This window comes from Rosa chinensis, chromosome 5 (genome assembly GCF_002994745.2).
Source record: "Rosa chinensis cultivar Old Blush chromosome 5, RchiOBHm-V2, whole genome shotgun sequence".
In the NCBI taxonomy this organism is placed as follows: domain Eukaryota; kingdom Viridiplantae; phylum Streptophyta; class Magnoliopsida; order Rosales; family Rosaceae; genus Rosa; species Rosa chinensis.
Genome location: NC_037092.1, coordinates 7,750,142 through 7,771,841, shown reverse-complemented (window position 1 = coordinate 7,771,841; position 21,700 = coordinate 7,750,142). Strand labels below are relative to the sequence as shown.

The following is a 21,700-nucleotide window of genomic DNA, read 5'->3' as shown; positions in this document are numbered from 1 at the left end:
AAGAAAATGAAGAGAGTTTGAGGAAGAAGAAGAAAATGAAGAGCGTTTGAGGAAGAAGAAGAAATCTGGTGAAAGGACGAGAATACCCCTCAAAGTTTGACAGTTGACTAACTCCGTAACGGCCAATAGTGTTCTAGGTACTAAAGTTGGGTCGGGGTCCGAACTTCAGGTACCAAAGTGATAGTTTTGAAAACTTGGGTACAGAAATTCGGAATCGACCATAATTTGGGTACTGTTTGTATTTTTTACCCTAAAAATAATAACTGAAAACTTTAACATAAAAAACAAACCATAATAGACCAAGGGTAAAACCCCCAGCCCAAGTACCATCAGGCCCATAATAGGCCCACCATCGAAGGAAGGCCAGAAGGTTTGAAACCTTGAACGCAGCCCAAAACGCCGGTTGCACAGAAATCCCCGCCGGTAGAGCGCCAGCAGATCACGACCTGCACCACCACCACTTCAAACCTGGAGAGCCCAGCCTGGAGCGCAAACCCAGATCTGGAATTCCCGTCACCGCCTGCTGCTCGATCCGACACCAAAACCCACCCAATCTCCACCGGATTGACGACGAGATCCGGATGGATCCAACGACCGATCCCGATTGGGGGCGCACGTCAACCACACCACCGATCACCACTAACCATCCCAAAATCCCTACCTGTGCATATACCGCCGTCGGCAGAGAGCGAGGCAAACAACACCCTCCCAACCTCAATCTCCGATCACCTACACCAACATCCCGTCCGACCGCACTCGACGCACGCCGGCGAGACCAAAAGCCATCACAGGCATGGCGGCGCAGCCGGACGAGTAGGTTTTCGCTCTTAGGGTTTTTCTCTATTCTATTCTTCAAAAGTCTCTGTCTTGTTGTGCCCTTTCATCCCCTCCAGTTTTGAATCTTTTCTAGAAGTCGGAATCTCAGTAGTGTGGCGCATTAATGTAATTCTGGTAATTAATTGGCCCGTGCAGTGATATTTTCCTTGATTACTTTAGAATGATGAATCCTAACAAGATATTAAACATCCTTCTTCTCAGAACCCTTCACTCGAAATTCAGGTTCAAAAATTCAAGTATGACGCACAAAGAATTGAGGTTTAAATGCAAGTTTTGCAGTTGATGAGTCGATCAGATTGTGTTAATTTTAGATCCAAGTTCATTTGTACCCTAGCTTCACAATTTCTGGATAGGCAAAGGATGGCCGTGGGCCTAGACGGATGAAGCCCAACCTCGCTCTTCAATACCAATTCAACATGCAAAGAAGCCCAATCTTGTTCTTCATCAAGCGTGACTTGTTAATGAAGATGTTAATTTTCCAATCGGAAGGTTATTTTCCAATTCACGATGTTAATCAGTAATGTGATCCGACTGGTAGGCATCTTTGCTATACCTGATTAAATCAAGTCTTCCCCTGTAGCAATCAAACCAATCACGGATTCTTATTGGATGAGATCAAAATCAAAAGGTATTCGATGAATTTAGGTTTTGCAGCACTTGTGTTTGATTTTAAAGCTCATGTGACTTTCACTTGAATTTTCAATATGATCAGCGTTGGTCCTGAGCCTCTTTGTTACCAAGTAAGCTTTGAATTTCTGTTTCATTTCATTACATCTACCATTGCATGCATGTGTTACAGCAGTCATATATGCTCTACAATGAATCAGTGATTGTTCAGAAGTAGAAGAAAAAAGAAAATACAGTGATTAGGTAATTTCAGAAACAGCACAATTACTGAATTGCTATTTTAATACCAACCAATTACCTTAACTAGGAGATCCGACACATCAAACTAGTACATCAATTAAAGACTGAATCAAATGCCATGAAACATTCTATAGAAATCCACCAATTGAAGGTCTGCTGGACAAGACTGTTCATAGACCAAACCTAATGCTGCGTCCTTCAAAAACTTGATCTTGATGTTACATTGCTGCAACATCTTCTTTATAGTTTTTTTTCTGGTAAATCTGCAGAACAAGAAAGAGCTAATCTCATAATCGAAGACAAAAGAAAACATCGCTTGTATTTGGTGATAAGCTCCAAATATATACTAAAGCCTTGGGAGTTTGTAAGATATATTCTGAATGTAGTTGGAAGGATTCTAGTTAATTCATTGTAACATAAAACTTGGACTCTGAATTGTGTTGCCTATTTCTCTGCAATGTTGTTTATGCTTGCAAGATGGGAAAGTGTACCTGCAGTAATATATCCACCATTCCATGTACTATTGCATGCATCGGTGCAAGCATAGAATATTTTCAGTCAGTACTCTACTCGTGTGTAGCTATTGACTGATGCCTGGATTCAAAGTATGTTCATAACAGCAGATAAAATACAAAGCCATATCCTGGAATTACTAAGATACTACATCAACCGGCGAATCTCACACAATATACACTTCTCCAAGTTTCAACAAGATAGAACCAAGTCAAATGCCATATGATATGCTATAGCCTATAGTATTCATCACTTCTTTGGAAGCATACTTCCTGGAACTTCCTTTATAAGCTTGATCTTGATTTTATTGAGTGTGGCTAGAGCCTCTTGCATATTTATCCTCTCTTCTGGTGATTCTGCTGAACAACCAAGAGCTAATGTCATAATGGATGATAAACATTCTCTCTTGCCCACAAAATCATGATCTTCCTCTGTCCCAAGTAGCTTGGCATCAACAACATCAACTATTGCATCTTGATATAGTGAATTCGCAACCCATTGCTTTAAACTCATATCCCCAACAAACATTTCATCTGTTGGATTCCTTCTTGTGAATGTTTCCATTACTACAATACCAAAACTATACACATCCCCCTTTCTCGAAACTTTTCCTTCCATTCCATACTCTGATATATATATATATATATATATATATATATATATATATTAAATCAAAAGAAAACCATAAGTTAGATCTCTTCACGATTAAGGACCACATACAAAAAAAATTGAAAGATAAACTAGCAGTAGTACATTACCTGGAGCCATATACCCAATTGTGGCTAGGGTCATGGTTTGAGTCATAGAATCTCCTCCATTTAGGAATTTTGCAATGCCAAAATCAGAAACATGTGCACCCATTTCATCATCTAGTAGTATATTGCTTGGCTTCAAATCACAATGGACAATAGATACATCATAACCATGATGGAGATACTCCAGTGCCGATGCAACATCTATCATTATATCCAACCTCTGCCGCATGTTCAAAGAACAATTCTGAGAATACAACCACTTTTCCAAGCTCCCATTAGGCATGAAACCCAGTATAAGAGCTTTGAAATCAATTTCACTGCAGCAACTAATGACTTTGACAAGATTTCGGTGACGAAGATTGCTTAGCATTTCACATTCAACCTCAAAACTTGTAAATGCCCTTTCTGTCTCTGAATTAAAAACCTTTATAGCAACATCTATTCCATCTGACAGTCTTCCTCTATACACTGAACCAAAAGCCCCCCTCCCAAGTAAGTTTCTTAGATTGAATCCATTTGTCGCACTAGCAATTTCTTTGTATGAAACTCTTTTCCATTCAAGTTGAGCCAAAAGAGCAGTCTCTGTTGGAGCTTCCACATCCTTTTTTCTGCATAACATGACCATCCAAATTAAGATGGTCAAAAGAAGCATCGGTGACAAGATCCCTGGAATGACATATTTCAAGATAGATCTGCTAGTTTTCCTTTTACATGGTGGAACATGAAATTGGGATGCACCACAGAGTCCATGGTTCGAAACAAAAGATTGAGCAGAAAAGTTTTTGAAAGGTCCGCCTGTTGGAATTTCTCCTTTGAGTTTATTGAAAGACAAATTCAGATACTTGAGATATGAGAGTGATTCAAGAGACTTGGGAATCACTCCTGACAAATTGTTTATGGATAAATCCAAAAATTCCAAGCTGATCGACTTGCCAACTGAACTTGGAATTAGTCCTTGTAAATTATTATTTGCCAAAGAGAGATGGACCAAATTCTGAAGGCTCCCAATGCTGTTTGGTATACTACCAGAGAATTGGTTGTTTGATAACTCTATAAGGGTGGCAACTTTCAAATTACCAACACCTTCCGAGACAGGTCCAATTAGTGAATTGGATGATAAGTCTAATTCCAAGATATCTGTGAGTCTCCACAAGGTAGATGGTATTGAGAGATTCAACATATTAGACCCTAATAATAGATTTCTTAGGGTTGCGGTTAGATTACCCAAGCATGAAGGTATTGAACCTGAAAGTTGATTCCCATACAATGATAACTCACCAAGATGGTTCAGTTGACAAAGCTCATCTGGAATGTGTCCTTGCAATTCGTTACCACTCAAATCCAAAATTTGGAGGTTTTGCAATCTTCCCATTGAGGTCGGAACTGGTCCACTTAGTTCATTTTCTCCCAGATCTAAGTGTATCAAGCTGCTCAAGTGGCCTATCTCATTGGGGATGTTACCTCTCATTTTGCAATTCCCTAGTTTGACAATGTGAAGTGATGTAGAGAAATTCCAAAAGGAAATCGGAAGTTTGGCATTTAATGGATTGTTTATGATTTGGAATTCTACCAATTTTTTAAGATTTGGCAGACAAGAGAGAATATCTACATCTGGAATAGAAGTATCAAGGGTTAAATTATTCTGGTATAAGGAAAGCACCTCAAGCTTTGTTAAGGTACATAGCGTGCTAGGAATAAAGCCGGAAAGGAAGTTTTCTCCCAGATCTATGATCGTGAGCTGAGAAGCATTGGAGATGGACTTGGGGATTACTCCGCTGAGTTTATTTCCTCCTAGATAGAGCTCTAGTAGGTTTGGAAGCTCAAGGCCTATATTTGTTGGGAGGCTACCTAAGAGATCATTAGCAGTAAGATCTAATAATGTTATAGTGGAAATATTGAAAATTGGAAATGGGATGACGCCATTGAGATTATTAGTTCCGAGGCTCAATGCCTCCAAATTCGGAAGATAACCAATCTCATGTGGTATAGTACCTGCCACAATTATATCAACACCTGAATTATTATTATTAAATATATTTCTTTAGGTTATAGATACTCAAAATCATTTTGTGCTACATATTCAGTGGGTTATAGATGTTCCAAATCATTTTTTTTTTTGGATGATAGTGTATACAATATGAATCAATGGAATCTAACCACCAGGTATGTTCATTTCTTTGGTTTCTTCATGTTATAATCGGTTCATATATTTACCAGTTGATTGATGAAAACTTTTTGTTTTCAAAATAACAATTTTGGCCAATTAGAAAATTAGTTTCTTTATCAACTGTAATTACTTGAGAAATAAAATGATAGGAACAGTATAAAGTGATTATTGAATATTATATGCTGCGATTATAAGTACCTGTCAAATAGTTTGTGCGAAGGACAATCTGCTGTATTTGGGTTAAATTGGCAATATTGGTGGGTATGCTTCCACTGAAAGTATTCATCCCCAATTCTAATGAAAGAAGTTGTTTGCATTGCGACCATTTGGATGAGAGTGGACCGACAAGTTGGTTTTTTGACAAACTCAAGGTTTGAATGCTCGGAAGATATTGACATATATTGTCCGGAAGACTACCAGTCAAGTTGTTTCCAAAGAAAGTCAAAGTTGTTAAAGACGACATGTTGAAGACAACCATAGGAAGAGGCCCTTGTAAGGCATTGTTTTGCACATACAATTCTTCTAATTGATCCAAATTGCCAATCTCATTCGGAAGTTCTGAATAAACAACACATACAACTCATCTATAAGATATATGATAATAAAAGTTTCAAATCCATTTAATTCAAGAAAATTGGTCGATCTATGTCATACCTTTGAAATTATTACTATCAAGGTATATCTCCTTCAACACTGTTAGGTTTCCGATTTCTCTCGGTATGCTACCTGTAGTTATTAATTAGATATAAGCTTATCTTGCAAGTTAATGATGAAGTGTACATAATGAACAGATAATTTGATGGTTGGTATGTTAGTTCATACCTGATAGCTGGTTATAGCTCAGATTAATTACTTCGAGTGCTGATAAGTTGAAGATGGCAGCGGGTATGCTACCTGTAGTTATTAATTAGATATAAGCTTATCTTACAAGTTAATGATGAAGTGTACATAATGAACAGATAATTTGATGGTTGGTATGTTAGTTCGTACCTGATAGCTAGTTATACTTCAAATCAATTACTTCGAGTGCTGATAAGTTGAAGATGGCACTGGGTATGTAACCCGAAAACTGATTACCATACAAATAAAAGGCTTGAAGTTTTGATAAGGACCCGAACCATGACGGAATGATACCCATAAAGTTGTTGAAACCAAAGGTAATGAACTTTAATCTCCGCAGACGAGCCAACCCTGGAGGCAAGGTACCGTGAAAACTATTATTTTTAAAGCTTAGCCTAACAAGAAATGAAAGGTTGCCAAGTTCCGGAGGAATGGTGCTTGTGAGTCCCATGTAAGAGAGGTTTAGGCTTGCGACTCGATGATGGCGTGCACCACAAGTGACACCAACCCAATTGCAAACAGGGGTGGTGGTTGACCAGTTGGTGAAAATAATGTTCTGCGGATCACTGGTGATACAGGCTTTGAGAGCAAGAAGAGCATACTTGTCTGTGGTGAGATTACTATTGGTTTGTGCTGCTGCCATGGTTAAGCAGCTAACCACGGCCAGGAAGAACCAAGTAATTCTTTCCATTGTGTGAATATATGTGGCTGGAGATGGAGAGATGGAAATGCAAAATGTTTGGAATTGTAACCGAGACTAAGGAGAGTTAATTACAAGAGAAACTGGCCCTCGATGTCCATATATACACACACACGCACTACTCCGAAAAGAGAATGTTAATAATAGACAATTCCGGCTGATGATCAACTATCTCTAAATTTTGTTCTCAGAGCTCTTAATAGCTGATCGAATAGTTGTGTCATACAAGTTTATATCTAACACAAAATTAAGAGGCCCCAGCCACCTACATAGTTGGCCATCTATTTGTGTACTAGTCGTCTTGATAAGACTTTAATGGTATCTTTTCGGAGTTGAAATTAGAAGGTGTCATAATGGACTTCATTTTCGACAATGAATTAATGTTATCATTTTCAGATGTTATCATTTTCAGAGTTGAAATTAAAGATTTCATAGTACAATAGACTTCATTTTTGACAATGAAAGACATCTAGCTTTTGTTTTGAATTAATGGTTCTCATAATCTGGAATGCTTTTCAGCAACTTATTTTTAGAAAAAAGTAAAAGATAGTTTTTCTTAAAAACACAGGTATACCAAACACATCCTTAGTGCCTTGACTTTTCAGCATATGAAAACTCTATATCAAGACGACTTAACTAGTGCACAGATAGATGGGCAACTATGTACGTGGCTGGGGCCTCTTAATTATATGGTAGATATAAACTTGTATGACACGACTATTCGATCAGCTATTAAGAGCTCTGACAATATAATTTAGAGATAATTGATCATCAGCCGGAAATTCAGAGATTCACAAGGAGAATGTTAATAGTAGACAAGACTTTAATGGTATCTTTTCGGAGTTGAAATTAGAAGGTGTCGTAATGGACTTCATTTTCGACAATGAAGGACTTTAGTGTTATCGTTTTCAGAGTTGAAATTAAAGAGTTTATGTTAATGTTTAAAGTTCAGTGGTAGCTAAACCTTTGTTAACGCTGGTCCGATGGGTGGACCGCTACCTATGATACTCTCAGAGCTCCCGCTACCTGTCAAATGAAATACAGAGGGCGTCAGAGGGAGACCGCACTGTGCGGTCTTCTCTTCTCCAATGCCTAAGTTAGTCAATGTATTTATGTTGACAAAGTAACAGTAGGTAAATATTAAATGCGTAATTAATGAGGAGAGAGGAGAAAACCTTTTATAGGGGAGGAGAAAGCTGATCTTCTCCATGTTTTCTATGTGGGACTGATATGTTTCAGTCCTAGCTGCTGGAGCTTCTGATGCTATCTTGGCGCGCCGCGTGGCGGCGCGTTAGCGGTGATCTGGGGGCAAACCGGAGCTCAAGTGATAGCCTGCTTGGCTGTATTCCCGTAGGTCACTCCTTTGGCGGGAGTCGGTACCGCTGGGGGGTAGCATGAGCCAATTATGCTTGCAAATGCCTATGTAAGTACAAGTCCCCCAAGTCCCCAGTCAAGGAGGGCAATCTTGGTTGGGGAGTTGCCTAGCGGTTCGAAGAGTTGCTTCCGCCAGTCTTGCAGAAGCATAATTAGCATCAGTGCGTTGTCAACCATGGACTTACTGAACAAACGCTTTATACCCTTTCGGGTGGGTCCCTGCTAGGCCCCCTAGGGAGTCCCCCACTCTCCGGCTAAGATAGACCTCTGTTTGGCCAGTGTATTGTTTGTTGAGGGGAGCTGCGCTGAGCAGAGGGTGTTGGGTAGCGAACCCACTCTTTGATACCCAAGTGGCGAGGATGATTACACGCATTTTTATGCATGTAATTGTATCTAAAACACGATAAATTAGTTAGTCTTAAAGTCAATTATAATGTAATTAATCTATTTTTATTTACTTGTAGAAAATAAGCAGAGTTGCAGAAATCGAAAGAAAATGACTCGAAAATTGAGCAAAATGGAGTTTCCGATAAAAGGACGAAATTGTCAATACGGGTCAACCGTGGTCAACGCCATCAAGGGAGCGGAATCTAATTGCCTCCACGATTATGTGCAAAACTATATTGAGAAGAAAAAAGGAGAAGACGAAAAGAAGAAGAAGAAAAAGCAAGAAAGAAGGAAAGAAAAAAAAAAAAAAGGATGATGTCATCATGACATCACCCTTAACAATTAAGCTTAATTGTGGGATGGCATGCTGATGACGTCTCAGCCATCTTTTCCTCTTTCTTTTTCTTTCTGGTCACGTGTAGCACATGACCATGATCCTTTCTCCTTCTCTCTCAGCCACAAAAAGGAGGCCACACCAATTAATATCTCTCTCCTCTCTCTTAGAGACGAACAGTGGCCGACCTCACCCTATTCAATAGGGGTGGGTTCGCGAAACCGAAAACCGAAAAAAACCGCACCGAAACCCGAACCGCAGCCGAAAAAAACCGCACCGAAAAAAACCGCACCGAACTGGAAAAAACCGCACCGCACCGAATCTGTTCGGTTCGGTTTTCGGTTTTGCCACTGAAAAAACCGCACCGCACCGAATCTGTTCGGTTTTCGGTTTTCGGTTTTGCCATTCTTCCCCTTCTGTCGCACACCACCACCAAGATATCACCGGATCCCATTACTCTCTCTCTCTCTGCGCAACAGCCACACCACCATCCTCCCATTATTTTCCTCACTTCCTCTCATCAAATCCTCATCAATTTCTCAAGAGATTTCAAGGGACTTCAAGTTTTGAGATTGGGTAAAAGTGAGAAGGCATAAATCAAGGCTTCTCATATTTGCTCTATAGCAATTGTGACTTGTTCTTGTTACTTCTCACCCCTCTTTACTTTTTCTGAAAATACAAGGACAGAATATGATTTTCTGGAAAACGAGGATTGCAGTGCACTGATCAATCCTTACTGGGCAGCAGAAACCAAAATAACAAACTAAACACCAGATTTTGGTTAAGCAGTGAAAACCTCAAGTATGAGATTAAAAACACTGCGGGGCTCTTACTCTTGAGAACCAAAAATAAAGATCATCATATTGAAAATGATATGTTCTTTTACAAACTTTGAATAGCTCTAGCTCAGCTATAAGATTCACACAAAATATAATACAAAGTTTGTCTTCCTTCTAGAACTTCTTCACTTGAACGATCTTCAAATCTTGTTCTTCTTTCTTCACAGTCTCCCTACTGATCTCGAGAGAGTATTACGCATATGAAACTATGATCACAAACACTTATACATAGACCAAGTGTTTTGGCTCTTTGTGAAGACACAAACTCAAACAAACATGCAAGACTCAAACCAAAAATTCTTGCGTATATGAAGTGCACTTTTGCCGAGTATATTCCTGCAATATATATTCAACCAGCGACGACCACTCAAACAAACCAGAAACAGCCCTAATTAGACTTCTATTAGGAAAGAGCTTTTATTCCAAGATATCCACAAAATCCTAAAAACCGTAGGGAATCAAATACACAATTTCATAAACAGAAAAATATCTTTAAATAAAGAAAGTTAAACCTCAAAGATATTTTCCCGTTTTGTATGGAATGCCAACACACCAAGTTAATCAAAACTTGTACCTACATTTTCCCTCTTTAATTGATGTATATTGTTGTTGATTTGTTGATGGGTTGTGAGTAGTCTATTTAGGAAGCTAGGGTTTGAGCCCTAGCATGGATTTAATGTAATAAATATGTTTTGATTTAATGATTTTCAATTTTGTGTTTGGCATATGTTCTATTCTATAATATTTGGCTTAGATGCATGTTTAGGAGCTTGATTAACTCTTGAATTTGTAGATGAGCAAGTCTAGAACAAATTAGGGGACCTAACCACTTCTCTAATTTATAGCTAGGACACTTGTTTAGAACATGGTTAGCTACAATACCAATTTCGATTGCCGTATTGGGTAGCTTGGGAACCTTGATTCTAGGACTCTTCGCCTTTTGGTGCAACTAGAGGCCCTAACAAGGCTCTAGATTGTCCCAATTGAGTTTCTACGACCCTTGATCCGGAGTAGGAATACCCTTTAAGGAATCTAATGACCCATGAGCCTTGAAAAGCCTTGGGTATGGTTCTTGATGCCATTATGAATTGAATGACCATTGTCGGAGCATATTTATGCATTAGATTTGTCTAGGAGGATACCCTAGTGACCTAATTTTCATATCTTGTTAAGTTTCTATTATCTTTATCTTTAGTTGCAATATTAATTTTCAATTGTCAATTTTATTTTTCACAATCAAAATCAAATTTCATAAACCACTTTCATTGTCAATACCACTTGATTGTGAGTTTCCGCATTCACTTGTGGTTCTCTTGACCATTTTAGGCTTGGTTGTTCCGAGCCGGGCATGTAAATAGTTTGATGCTATTTTTCTAGGTTCTTTGTTAATTGTTAGTGACTTAGTAATCGGCATAACCAAGGATTGAAGTTAGCTTGTCAATCCCCGTGGTACGATAATTTCGGGTCTAAATATTTCCCACTTCTTTGATGACCGTGCCCTTATTGCGCGTAAGTTGCATCTAAGCACCCAAATCAAATGGCGCCATTGCCGGGGATTAAAGTGTAATAGCTTTAATCCCTTGGTTTTCGGTTTTTAGGTCACTTGCATTATTTTTTTTAGTTTTAGTATTATTATTATTATTATTTTTTCTTTGTTTGTTTAGATTAAAAAAAAAAGTGTTTCTTTATTTTACGTTTCTTATTTTGATTATTTCCTAGTTGTGTGTTTGTTTGTTGAGACTCGTGGTTATTTCTATCGAAGTGACGGGCCTTGTATTACTTTGTAGTACATGTAAGACATGAGCAACGATAGCGATCGTCACTTGGCTTGACTTATTAGGTTTCCTAATTAGTCATTAGTTTATTGAGTCATTAGTTTTTCACTTATTCTTAGCTTTGCTTATTTTAGTTTCTTATTTAATTGTTGTCTCACCTTCTCTCATTACCCCTCTCATTTATTGTGAAGCGTGAAATTAAATTCAAAGTGCTTATTTTGTGAATTCTTGAGTACTTACCACGTGGTCATATTTTTGCAAGGTGCATGAGTAGTACTTTACTACCTATCAATTTGAGAAGTGGTCGTACTTTGCAAAGACTTTCTAGACAAAGGCCAAGGAATCGTTCACGAACACCTCCAAGGCCAAGAGTACCTCCAAGAGATCACTCACCGAGTCCGATTAGATCACCGGTTAGAGAGATAGCGGAGAGACGTATTCGAGAGTTTTCTAGACCTTCCATGGTCAACACGGCATCATGCTTGGTACTTCCGGTTAGAGAGGTGGACTTCGAGATCAAGCCACAACAATTGATCATCTTGCCTATTTTCCGTGGGACATCATCCGAGAAGGCCATCAACCATATGCAAGACTTTGAGGCGATTGTGAGCACTATGTCAAAGGGTAAACTTCCCGAGGGTGAGTTTAAGATGTGGTTGTTTCCTTTCTCACTTGGAGATGATGCAAAGGGATGGTTTTTGAAGCTACAACCGAGGAGTATACGATCATGGGAGGAGTTGACGGACATTTTCTTGGATGCTTACTACCCACCACACAAGACTACTAGCATGAGACATGAGCTCTTACTCTTCACTCAACGTGATCATGAGACCTTTTGGGAGGCATGGGATAGGTACAAGGATATTTGCAATGCATGTCCCCATCATGGCTTGACTAAGTCTATGATGATTGAAGGTTTCTATGGTGGTTTGTTACCACATGAGAGGAGGAGGGTTGATGTTGCCGCACAAGGCTCACTTCATAGTCATGGTCAAACCAAGGCATGGGATATACTTGAGCATTTGGGTCGACAATTGAGGCAATGGGATGATCATGATTCTAGGAGGGAAAGAGTGAGGAAAGATCCATATTATGATACCAAGAGCACTCATGAGACAAGGGTTGCCCAAGAGAGCTCTAGTGCCGATTATAAAAAGCTTGAGAGAAAGCTTGATTTACTTCTTCAAGCTCAAGAGCGTGGTTCATCTACACATCATGTCAAGGCCGCTTCTATATCTTCATCTCTATGTCTTCTATGTGATTCACCTATACATGCTACTAGTGAATGTCATCTTGCTCCTAATTATCTAGATTTTGTTCAAGAGCAAGTAAAGGCCGTAAATTCTTACGGTGGGCACCCTAGAAATGATCCTTACTCACCTACATACAATCCGGGTTGGAGGAATCACCCTAATTTTTCTTGGAGAGACCAAGGAGGTTCATCTAGTGGGTTTCAAGGTGGAAAGCAAAGCTTTAGAGGTGGCCAAGGTCAAGATTCATCAAATTTCGCTCATTATGGCAATGCACACCAAGGCAACACTCAATTTTCACAATATGGTCAACATGGACAGCAAGCATACGGGCCAAGTTCTCAATGCCAATCCACCTCAAGTCAAGGATTTCATGCTCAAAATGCTCCTCCTGGGTTTACTCAAGGTGGTGGCTATGGTCCTAACAAGTTTCAAGGTGTTCCCATTGCCTCACAACCGGAGGAGAAGAAGAGTGCAAGTGATGATGCTCTTTCTTCTATGTCTCAATGTATTACTATACTATCCCAAGGTCAAGCCACCATGCAAAAACAAATGGGACTATTAGAAGTGCAAATGAGTCAAATGGCAAAGGAGCTTAGCACACGTCAACAAGGAGCCTTACCTTCACAACTAGAGCCAAACCCAAGAGGAAAACTCCATGAATGCAATGTCGTCACCACTCTACGTTTGGGAAAGGTATATGATAATCCTGTTTACATGCCTACATCTTCTAGTCTCCATACAAATCATTTATTTGATGATGATGTCGGTTTGCATTCATATAGGACCAAGAGGGAAGAAAATGTACCTCTTGGTCATGTTGTTGATGACCAATTGCATATACATCATGATTCTATTTATCTCAAGGAGGATGGGACCGGAAGGGAAGAAAATGTACCTTCCGATAAATATGGAGTGGGTGATGTGACTTTGAATGCAAAAGGAAGAAATAAGGGGGTGGATAAGGTAGCCGGAGGGGAAGAAAATGTACCTTCCGGAGGATCTAATCTTGGCAAAGGTTATGGTTTCTTGTCCTTTAAGAACAATGCAAGCAAATATGGTTTGATTGATAGTGGCAAGGAAAGAGCTTTATTGAGAAAGAACACTTCTAAGGATGAGGATATCTCAGCCTCAAGATTAGATGGTGAGGCTATGAAGGCTAGGGACCCATCTAAGGACGATGACACCTCTAGGAAGGTTCTTGTTGACACTCATGAGTTAGAACCATCTACTTATACCGAAATAGAGGGGAGAAATAAGGAGGAACACCAACATGTGCATGATAGCTCTAGGGATAGGAGTGGTCCGGTCTACTCATCATTAGGTGAGGCCTTGAGGGCTAAGAACCCTAGTGGGACCATGACTACCCTTAGGGGCACCACCGGGAGTCTCACTTTTGATCCACCTCTTGACTTGAGCATACCGGAACCTCAACTTCCCTACTCTAATGTGCCAAGAAAGGAAAATGTGAAGAATAGTGGGAAGAAGAAGAAAGTTGGCTTGATGTCCGAAGTGCATGATATTTTAAAGAAGGTCAATATCAATATACCATTGATTGAGCTTCTTCGACAAATGCAGGTTTATGTAAAATTTCTAAAAGACTTGTGCACCCATAAGAGGAGGATAAAGAATGATAAGCGGTTCGAGATTTGTGAGGAGGTTAGTGCTATCTTGCAAAGACGGATTCCCCCAAAACTCAAGGATCCGGGGAGCTTTAATATCTCTTGCACTATTGGTGAGAAAGTCTTTGATAGAGCTTTGATGAACCTTGGTTCAAGTGTTAACATTATTTCTTTTGAGACTTTCCGGAAACATGACCTTGGACCTATTAAAGCTACTCCTATATTCTTGCAACTTGCGAATCGGAGCATTAAGAGAGCCATGGGTGTTGTTGAAGATGTGTTAATCAAGGTTGATAAGTTCTACTTGCTGGCGGATTTGGTGGTATTAGATATGGATGATGGACCTCATAGTGACAAAGACATACCTATCATTCTTGGTAGACCCTTTATGGCATCCGCGGGAATAAAAATTAATGTTCAAAAGGGCACCATCAAAATGAAGGTATTGGGAGAAAATGTATTACTTAAGAGTCTTGAACCCATATATCCTCCGAAAATAGTGAAGAGTGTGCTCTCTATCAATTTAGTGAAGGGTAATGAAGCCAAGAGTGAGCGGATCTTTGGACCTTTGAATCCTTCCAAGCCTACAATCCGTGCACAAAATCATTTCTCACCTATTTGGGGTTATGACAATGAGCCACCATTGAAGCATGATGATGTAGTTCCTACTTCTACTTTGGAGCCTACTATCGAGTTTGAAAAGCAAACAACCCCTACTCTTGAGACTTATGAGCAACACAAGAAGAAAAGTCCACCATTGAGTGAGGCACAAAAGGAGTCCATCAAGAAATTAAGGGAGACTTGTGGAGTTGTGAAGAAGAAGGAAATGCCAAAGAGGTATGATTGGCCTCCACCTCCAAGCTACATGCTCGCTTCTTCAAGTGCTAGATGTTTTGGAAATGATAATGATGCTAGCACAATTGTTGTGGGTGGTAAGAAGACATCCTTTGAGCCACCTTGAGGGAGAAAAGTGAAGAAGACCGACTTGGGGTCTTTAAAAAAAAGCGCTTCTAAGGAGGCAACCCTAGTTTGTTTTGTATTTACCTTGTTCATTTTGCAACAATAAGGCTATTTAGCCATCTTTTTGGGAGGATGGGAGGTTTATGGAGTTGAAAATGTAAAGGAGAAAGAATGTCGTGGTGTGCAGTTTCTGTCTGGAAAATTCAGTTGAATTTGGGTGACTATATCTTCATGCTATTTTGAGCTGAAATTTTCTGGAGCTATTCTCCTACATGTCAACTATTTTATGCCAAAATTTAATCTACTTTCAATCACTGGAGCTCTAGTTATTTAATGGTCAATGCATGAAGGTCAGAACAGAGATAGCTACTATAGAGTGACTTTGGGAAGCTACAATCTCTATATATCAATAAATTTGGAGCTAAATTTTTTTAGGGATGTATCTTCACATGTATTATATATGCTGGTACAATAGTTTTTTATTTGAACCTTCCTAGCTTCAGATATTGTGTTCCAAGTGACAGAGGTCAGAAACAGGGCACAGTAGAAACTGCAGAACAGATCAGTGCGTTTGGAGGCCAACAATTTTTGACTCATAATTGATTTTCAAGTGAAATTTTAACCGATCATAGCTTCATCAGTATAGTTTTATATCCAGTTAGTCTCACCCTCTTTTCACCTCTGGAGCTTCAGATATTTCTGTTTTGGTGACTGAGGGTCAGCAGAAGTCTTTGTGACAGATCGGCAATTTTGACCAGCTTTGGTTTTCATCTCAGTTGGAGATAGGTGGCTCACTTTATATGGATAGAAAGCTCTCTGAGTCTACTTTCCAATTCATGCAGTCTCACTTACTTCTCACTTTCTGATTTTGAGATATGGGCATTAAAATACAAAAAGGTCATTGCTGATAGTTTTCTGCACTCACTAGTTTTGTTCACTCGGGTCAGTTGGACTTCTTTCACTTCAATTCTTCAATGGAGGTTATTATAGGCAGCTGTGAGTTATGTTGGAGGTGGCCAAGACCATGAGCTTAATGGAGGACCCTTGTCCTTATTCTTTAAAGTGGGCTACTTGTGTCACATTGCTCCTTGGACACTATATATTTCTCAATGGAGTCGATCTTTCATGAGCACCTAGAGCTATTATGGAGCATACGTTGAGGAATTCAAGGCCTTGTGCCTTGAGGTTGGTGTCTCTTATTGGTCTTCTCCGAAGGTCATGAGCAATGGAGGGTCGGCAAAGGGGTTTTCCATAACTTTTCTCTGTATTTAGTTTAGTATATTTGTGTAGGTTTTTCTTATGCCTTCGCCCGGACTTCACTCTCATGCCTAATTTTGACTTGGATTTTAGCTTTCAATCTCACTTTGCAACATTGAGGACAATGTTGGTTTTAAGTATGGGGGTGAGGGCTCGGGCGACTAAAAATAAATAAATTAGATTAGCTTTATGTAATTATATTTTAGTGGTTAATGCCTTTTCCAACCCCAATGACACTACAAAAAATAATTGCAACGGCTACCCCGTTTGGCGTCGGCATCCGTTTGCCGTCGCAAAAAATTGACTTTTCGCTTCGGTAAAATCACGCCGTCGTAAAACTTGCGACTGAGTTGCTATGCCGTGGCGATGGGGTAGCCAAACTTAAATATTTATCTTCGGCGAACGTTTGCAGTCGCAGACTTCCAATACTTGGTGACTGCGTCTAAAATGCTGTCGCACTAGTTAACAACTATGAGCCCAATTCTCTTATTAAATCTATTTTCTCATCAAAAAACCCTAGCCTATTTCTCTCAATCCCTGTTCTCTATCGCATCCCTCTCTCTCTCTCTCTCTCTCTCTCTCTCTCTGTTCTCGATCTAACTGAACAAATTGAGCATCACAGAACTTGCTGGCCACTATGCTAATCTAGATCCAGGGCTTACTCGTTTTGGGTATTTCATTCATTTTGGCTTACTCTTCAGTCGTTCCTGTCCTCTCTCGTTGAATCTAATTCGACTCAGATGCTTCCAATTCAATGGCGGGGTTATTCATGCGAGTTTCTTTCTGTCCGAGTGAAATTCGTACAGAATTTCGATTCAACTCAGATGGTCTCTCTTCTCTGTTCTCGAAAAGCTCGCGTCTTGGGTCAGTTCTCAACTCTCTTTTTGCTTGGTTTCTGTTTTGGGCTTCTTGGTTTTTACTGGTAGATTCAATTTTATGTTGAGATTTTCAGTTATAATCTACTAGAAATTATCTGTGATTTAATTCATTGTGGACTAAAAGCTTTAGTCATTGCTTGTGTGAATTTGCTTCTTTCCAACATTTGGAAATTGATGAAGTTTCAGTTGGGTTTTCGAAACAGAAAGAGGAAGAAGTTGATAGAAATGGGAAATTGGAGAGAGCAATTGATGGGTTTCAAAAGAGGAAAAGATAATAATTTCGAAAAGCTTTGAACATAGAAATGGCAAATTGGAGGGACAGATTGATGGAATTTTAGTTGGTGTTTCAAAAAAGGAGGGGATGGTGATTTCAAAAGGCTTAATTGGGGCTGTTGTGGATGAAATTCTATCTGGGGATAGTGAAAATGATGAGAATGTGGAACCTTTTGTGTCTTCTGGTCGTGATTCTCAAGCTTCTACTCGGTTGCCTTGGGAGCGAGAAGGTGAATTGGGTAATGGGGAAGGTGGTAAGACAATAAAGAAGTGGAGTAATACGCTTTCGGCTGAGGGATCCCTTCCGGAGCATGAGTTGAAGAGGCTAAGGAATGTTCGTTTGAGGATGTTGGAAAGGACTAAAGTCGGAGCTGCCGGTATCACACAGGGTTTGGTGGATGCTATACATGAGAAGTGGAAGGTGGATGAAGTGGTCAAGTTGAAGTTTGAGGAGCCACTCTCACTTAACATGAAAAGAACTCATGGCATTTTAGAGGTTGGTGTCTGTACATTGTTATATATCTTACTCTCTTTCATCTATATCAATTGAATCGTTCTGATTATTTTAGTCTCAGCTGACTAGTATTGTCTGTATTCTTTTGAATTGGAGATGCAATAATGATGTTGATAATAGCTATGTTGTATATTGTTAATAAGTTGTTCAAGAATTGAGTGTCCTGGTAACTTATTTAGGGTTATCTTCTATTCTGTGCCAGAGTAAAACTGGAGGTTTGGTTATATGGAGATCAGGCAGTTCAGTAGTGTTATACAGGGGAATATCATACAATCTTCCGTGTGTAAAGTCATATACCAAACATTTGGAGACTGTTGACCTATCTTTCCACTGGTTTGATTCATTTTTTCTTTCGAAGCTATAATTTCTGTTCAAGGAGCTCCAAAGATCTCCTCAGACCCGACTGCAATCACACCGAGTATTTTCTCAGTGCAATTATCAATTTCCATCTTTATAGGTAATATTATTTTCTCTAATTCTTCTTCTTCTTCTTCTTCTTCTTCTTCTGTGGGAACTATGGTTTTTCCTCTTTTCAGTTTTAGGGGTAAGTGAACACGTTGATAGATGAGAAACTTGATGTTAACTTTATATTTTTCATTATCAGAGAAACAAAAGTAAATCTACTCACCGAACTTATGAATTCATTAACAGATATTGAGGAGCGGCACGAATTGTTGCAGGGCTAGGTTTCCCAGGTATATCATATATATCTTGTAATAAACTAAAGGGATCACTATATTCCAGTTACAGATTCCATTTATTGTTTGGTGTCTAAGGCTTGGTAATTGTATTTTACCAGGAGAAGAGATTTGTAGATGCAAAATGAGTTCAACGTAATGGTGGTCAGAAGTTGGAGCTGCACGATTTTGTACGATGGTGGGTTGTTTCTTTTTCTGCAATCAGTATCTAGAATTGTAATTATATTGGGCATGTGCACTTGTTTGAGATATTAAAAATGCCTGATCTGTTTGTTTGTGTTTGTTTTTAATAAGTGTAAGCAAGAGTCCTGCTCTTTTCAATTACTTCAGTTCCAGGCTGTGACTTTTTATTTTGACTTTTATATTATTATCATTACTTTTTTTTCTCTTGTCCTTGCAACATCTCACCAAAAGTAATAAGAGGTTTATTGAGATGTTAATCACCATTGGATTCAATTGTTTTAACTGCTACCAACAAAACCTTCTTTCATATTGCATAAACAAATAGCAAAGATGATACTCCAAGTGCCAAATTACTCATCTATCATTTGTAGTCACTTTCTGTTCCTTTCATTTGCCAAAATTTGAACAAAATGTTATTTGCTCTTCCTTTAGAATGAGTTGGTTTGGTCTTCCAATGGAGTCATCATTAGATACTTTATATCAATTGCTAGTTACAACTATATTGATTCTGTTATACCTTTTAAAGTGATATGCAGTGAAGGGTTTATTGATCAAGACCCTTTGCAGATTAGCAAATGATCATGAACTGACATTACCTTATAACAGGGTTTATTGATTAATCTTATCACATGCTAACCCTTATAACATGGTTTTTGATCAGGCTCAGTTCATTGATCAAGACCCTTTGCAACAGCAAGTGCAATTTTCATTCATCCATCAAATTTGCAGAAGCAAGTGCAATTTTCATTCATCCATCAAATTTGCAGCACCAAGTGCAATTTTCAGTTCAGACTCAGTTCACAGAGTATAGGGCTTTTCAATTAAGAATAGGTATATTAATTTTAATTTGTTTTTTTTTAATATGAAATTGTGCAGTCACCATTGCTAGAAGAGATGATTAATTTCTTTTTTTCCAGGTAAATTTCCCTCTCCATTTTCTTTTCCTTTTCCATCAAATTGTGTTTACCAATTGCACAATTATATTTTCCTTTTCATGTCATCGCAATTATGATTTCCACTGGTTTGATTCATTTTTTCTTTCAAAGCTATAATTTTTGTTCAAGGAGCTCGAAAGAAATTTAGTTTTGACACTCATCTGATCTTTGCTTGGAACATTTTACCATAATTGAAATCTATATTTTTGTTTTTGCAATTTTTTTTTCCTTCTAAGAATTGGTTGGGTTGGTTTTATTCTAAGAATGACAATTAGGATCACAATAGTGGTGTAACTTTGAATAATATCAAGTTATGAACAGATATAAAATGGAACATAAGTAGAGCAAATGAACTATAAAGACATTTTGGTTGAGTTTTTACTTTATACTGTTTGGTACTTTGGTTTAATATGCAGCTTATTTGCTATAAATGGGAGAAAATGATGGATCAATTTCATGATTTTGCTCTTCTGCATTTGCAGGGGTCCATTCAAATGCAATTGTCATGATCGAAACAGAAAGAGGAAGACTTTGAGAAATACAAAGGTAAGGCATGCTCATGCAGATTTCCAATTAAAGTTTGAGTCCTTGAATTGAAGATTTAGTATTTTTTTTTAATTTTCAGGTCTGGATGATTTGGAATTTATATAAGGGGTTCAAACCAAGTGAGTCTTCTCTGACCTGTATCTTTGGTTTAATTTGGTTTGTTAGATAAGTTGCCAGATTGATGCAGAGACAATGAGTTTGGGTACAAGTACAATGGCCAGCAGTGACTAAGTGAGTTCTTATCTTTGATATTTCTCTCCTTCATGATTGATATAACTTTTAGTTATCTTTTGAACTTCTCGGAGAAGAAGAAGAAGAGAGAGATGGAAGGAAACAAGAGGCAGAGAAGAGAGAGGTAGAATTTTTACATTGAAGCTGCTCAGATCCCATCATTTGTTTACATATAATTCTGTGACCTTTTTTCTTTAGGTGCCACATGTTGTGTGCAAGTGATTGGGGGTGTTTAGAGTTTGGTTTTTCATTTAATTAGTTGCTGTCTTCTTTTCGATCTTCTTTGTTTTGGAAAAAATGATGTGGCTTTGCTGAATGCTCATGGTGGAATGCTTATTTACTGTTAGTATTCTTAATAATTCATGCTCATGGTGCAACCTGCGATATTAATTATTGGAATTGGGTTATGGTGTAACATTGAAAAAGGGTGATATGCAAAGCCATAAATGATATATCAATTTATTTATTTTTTTGATGTCTTAGGTTCCGGATGCAACTAGTGACCATGAAATTCGGAGGGAGTCTGTAGGAGAAGAAGGGAATCCAGATTCAAGCAGTGATAGAGCAATAGACTGAGTTTCAATATGTTATTGCATATTTTTGTTAAGTGTTACTCTTGGTTGTCTTCATTAGGTACTTGGTTTTGGGCATAACTTAATTTGTACTTCTTCTAATTACCTATACTAATAGTGCAACAACTTAATTACATTGCAATGAAATAGATAAGTTAATGAACAATATATGTGTTGTGTATTGATATTTTTATCCCATTCTTGGATATTGCAAAATACAGGTTTTGTTAAAAAAAAAAAAAAAAAAAACAGGTTGGCTACTAGCATCGGTGAATTGCCATAGCCAAGAATATATTTCTATATAACACCACACCGAAGCTACGGCAACGAGACCGTAGCAAAATTTGCTATTGAAAAATTGGCGGGAAGCAAATTAGTTTGGCAGCAAACAAA

At 38.6% G+C, this 21,700-nt stretch overlaps 1 protein-coding gene, 1 long non-coding RNA gene and 1 other non-coding gene across 4 annotated transcripts; 1 reads left to right on the top strand and 2 right to left on the bottom strand.

The window, feature by feature from the left end:
- Nucleotides 1–1,600: 1,600 nt before the first annotated feature.
- LOC112202648 (probable LRR receptor-like serine/threonine-protein kinase At3g47570) lies at nucleotides 1,601–6,827 on the bottom strand. 2 transcript variants are annotated; one of them, XR_005800573.1, is made up of 7 exons: nucleotides 6,130–6,827; nucleotides 5,962–6,033; nucleotides 5,794–5,865; nucleotides 5,338–5,697; nucleotides 2,976–4,964; nucleotides 2,196–2,843; nucleotides 1,601–1,967 (listed from the first exon to the last, which is right to left on the bottom strand). XR_005800573.1 is itself a non-coding variant. In XM_040507113.1 (6 exons), exons 4-6 carry the CDS (start codon nucleotides 5,615–5,617, stop codon nucleotides 2,467–2,469), a joined length of 2,646 nt encoding a protein of 881 aa, XP_040363047.1. In that variant the 5' UTR covers nucleotides 5,618–5,697; nucleotides 5,794–5,865; nucleotides 5,962–6,033; nucleotides 6,130–6,827; the 3' UTR covers nucleotides 1,913–2,466. The 2 variants fall into 2 exon arrangements, 1 of the variants encoding a protein (XP_040363047.1); XM_040507113.1 differs by having other exon boundaries at nucleotides 1,913–2,843.
- A 5,346-nt stretch (nucleotides 6,828–12,173) lies between these two features.
- On the bottom strand, nucleotides 12,174–12,280 carry LOC112168497. The gene has a single exon (XR_002924265.1). It is a non-coding gene; the product is annotated as a small nucleolar RNA R71 (small nucleolar RNA).
- An 8,158-nt stretch (nucleotides 12,281–20,438) lies between these two features.
- LOC112167435 lies at nucleotides 20,439–21,414 on the top strand. The gene is made up of 3 exons (XR_005800850.1): nucleotides 20,439–20,504; nucleotides 20,670–20,735; nucleotides 21,219–21,414. It is a non-coding gene; the product is annotated as an uncharacterized LOC112167435 (long non-coding RNA).
- The last annotated feature ends 286 nt before the right edge of the window (nucleotides 21,415–21,700 follow it).

Bases quoted from the DNA above. Each gene is read 5' to 3' on its own strand.
- LOC112202648 (XM_040507113.1), bottom strand. From the start codon at position 5,617: ATGGTTGTCTTCAACATGTCGTCTTTAACAACTTTGACTTTCTTTGGA. The intron at 4,965-5,337 runs GTACTTATAATC...TAATTGTGGCAG, and splicing joins TCGCACAAACTATTTGACAG to GTACTATACCACATGAGATT. The intron at 2,844-2,975 runs GTAATGTACTAC...TATATATATCAG, and splicing joins AATTGGGTATATGGCTCCAG to AGTATGGAATGGAAGGAAAA.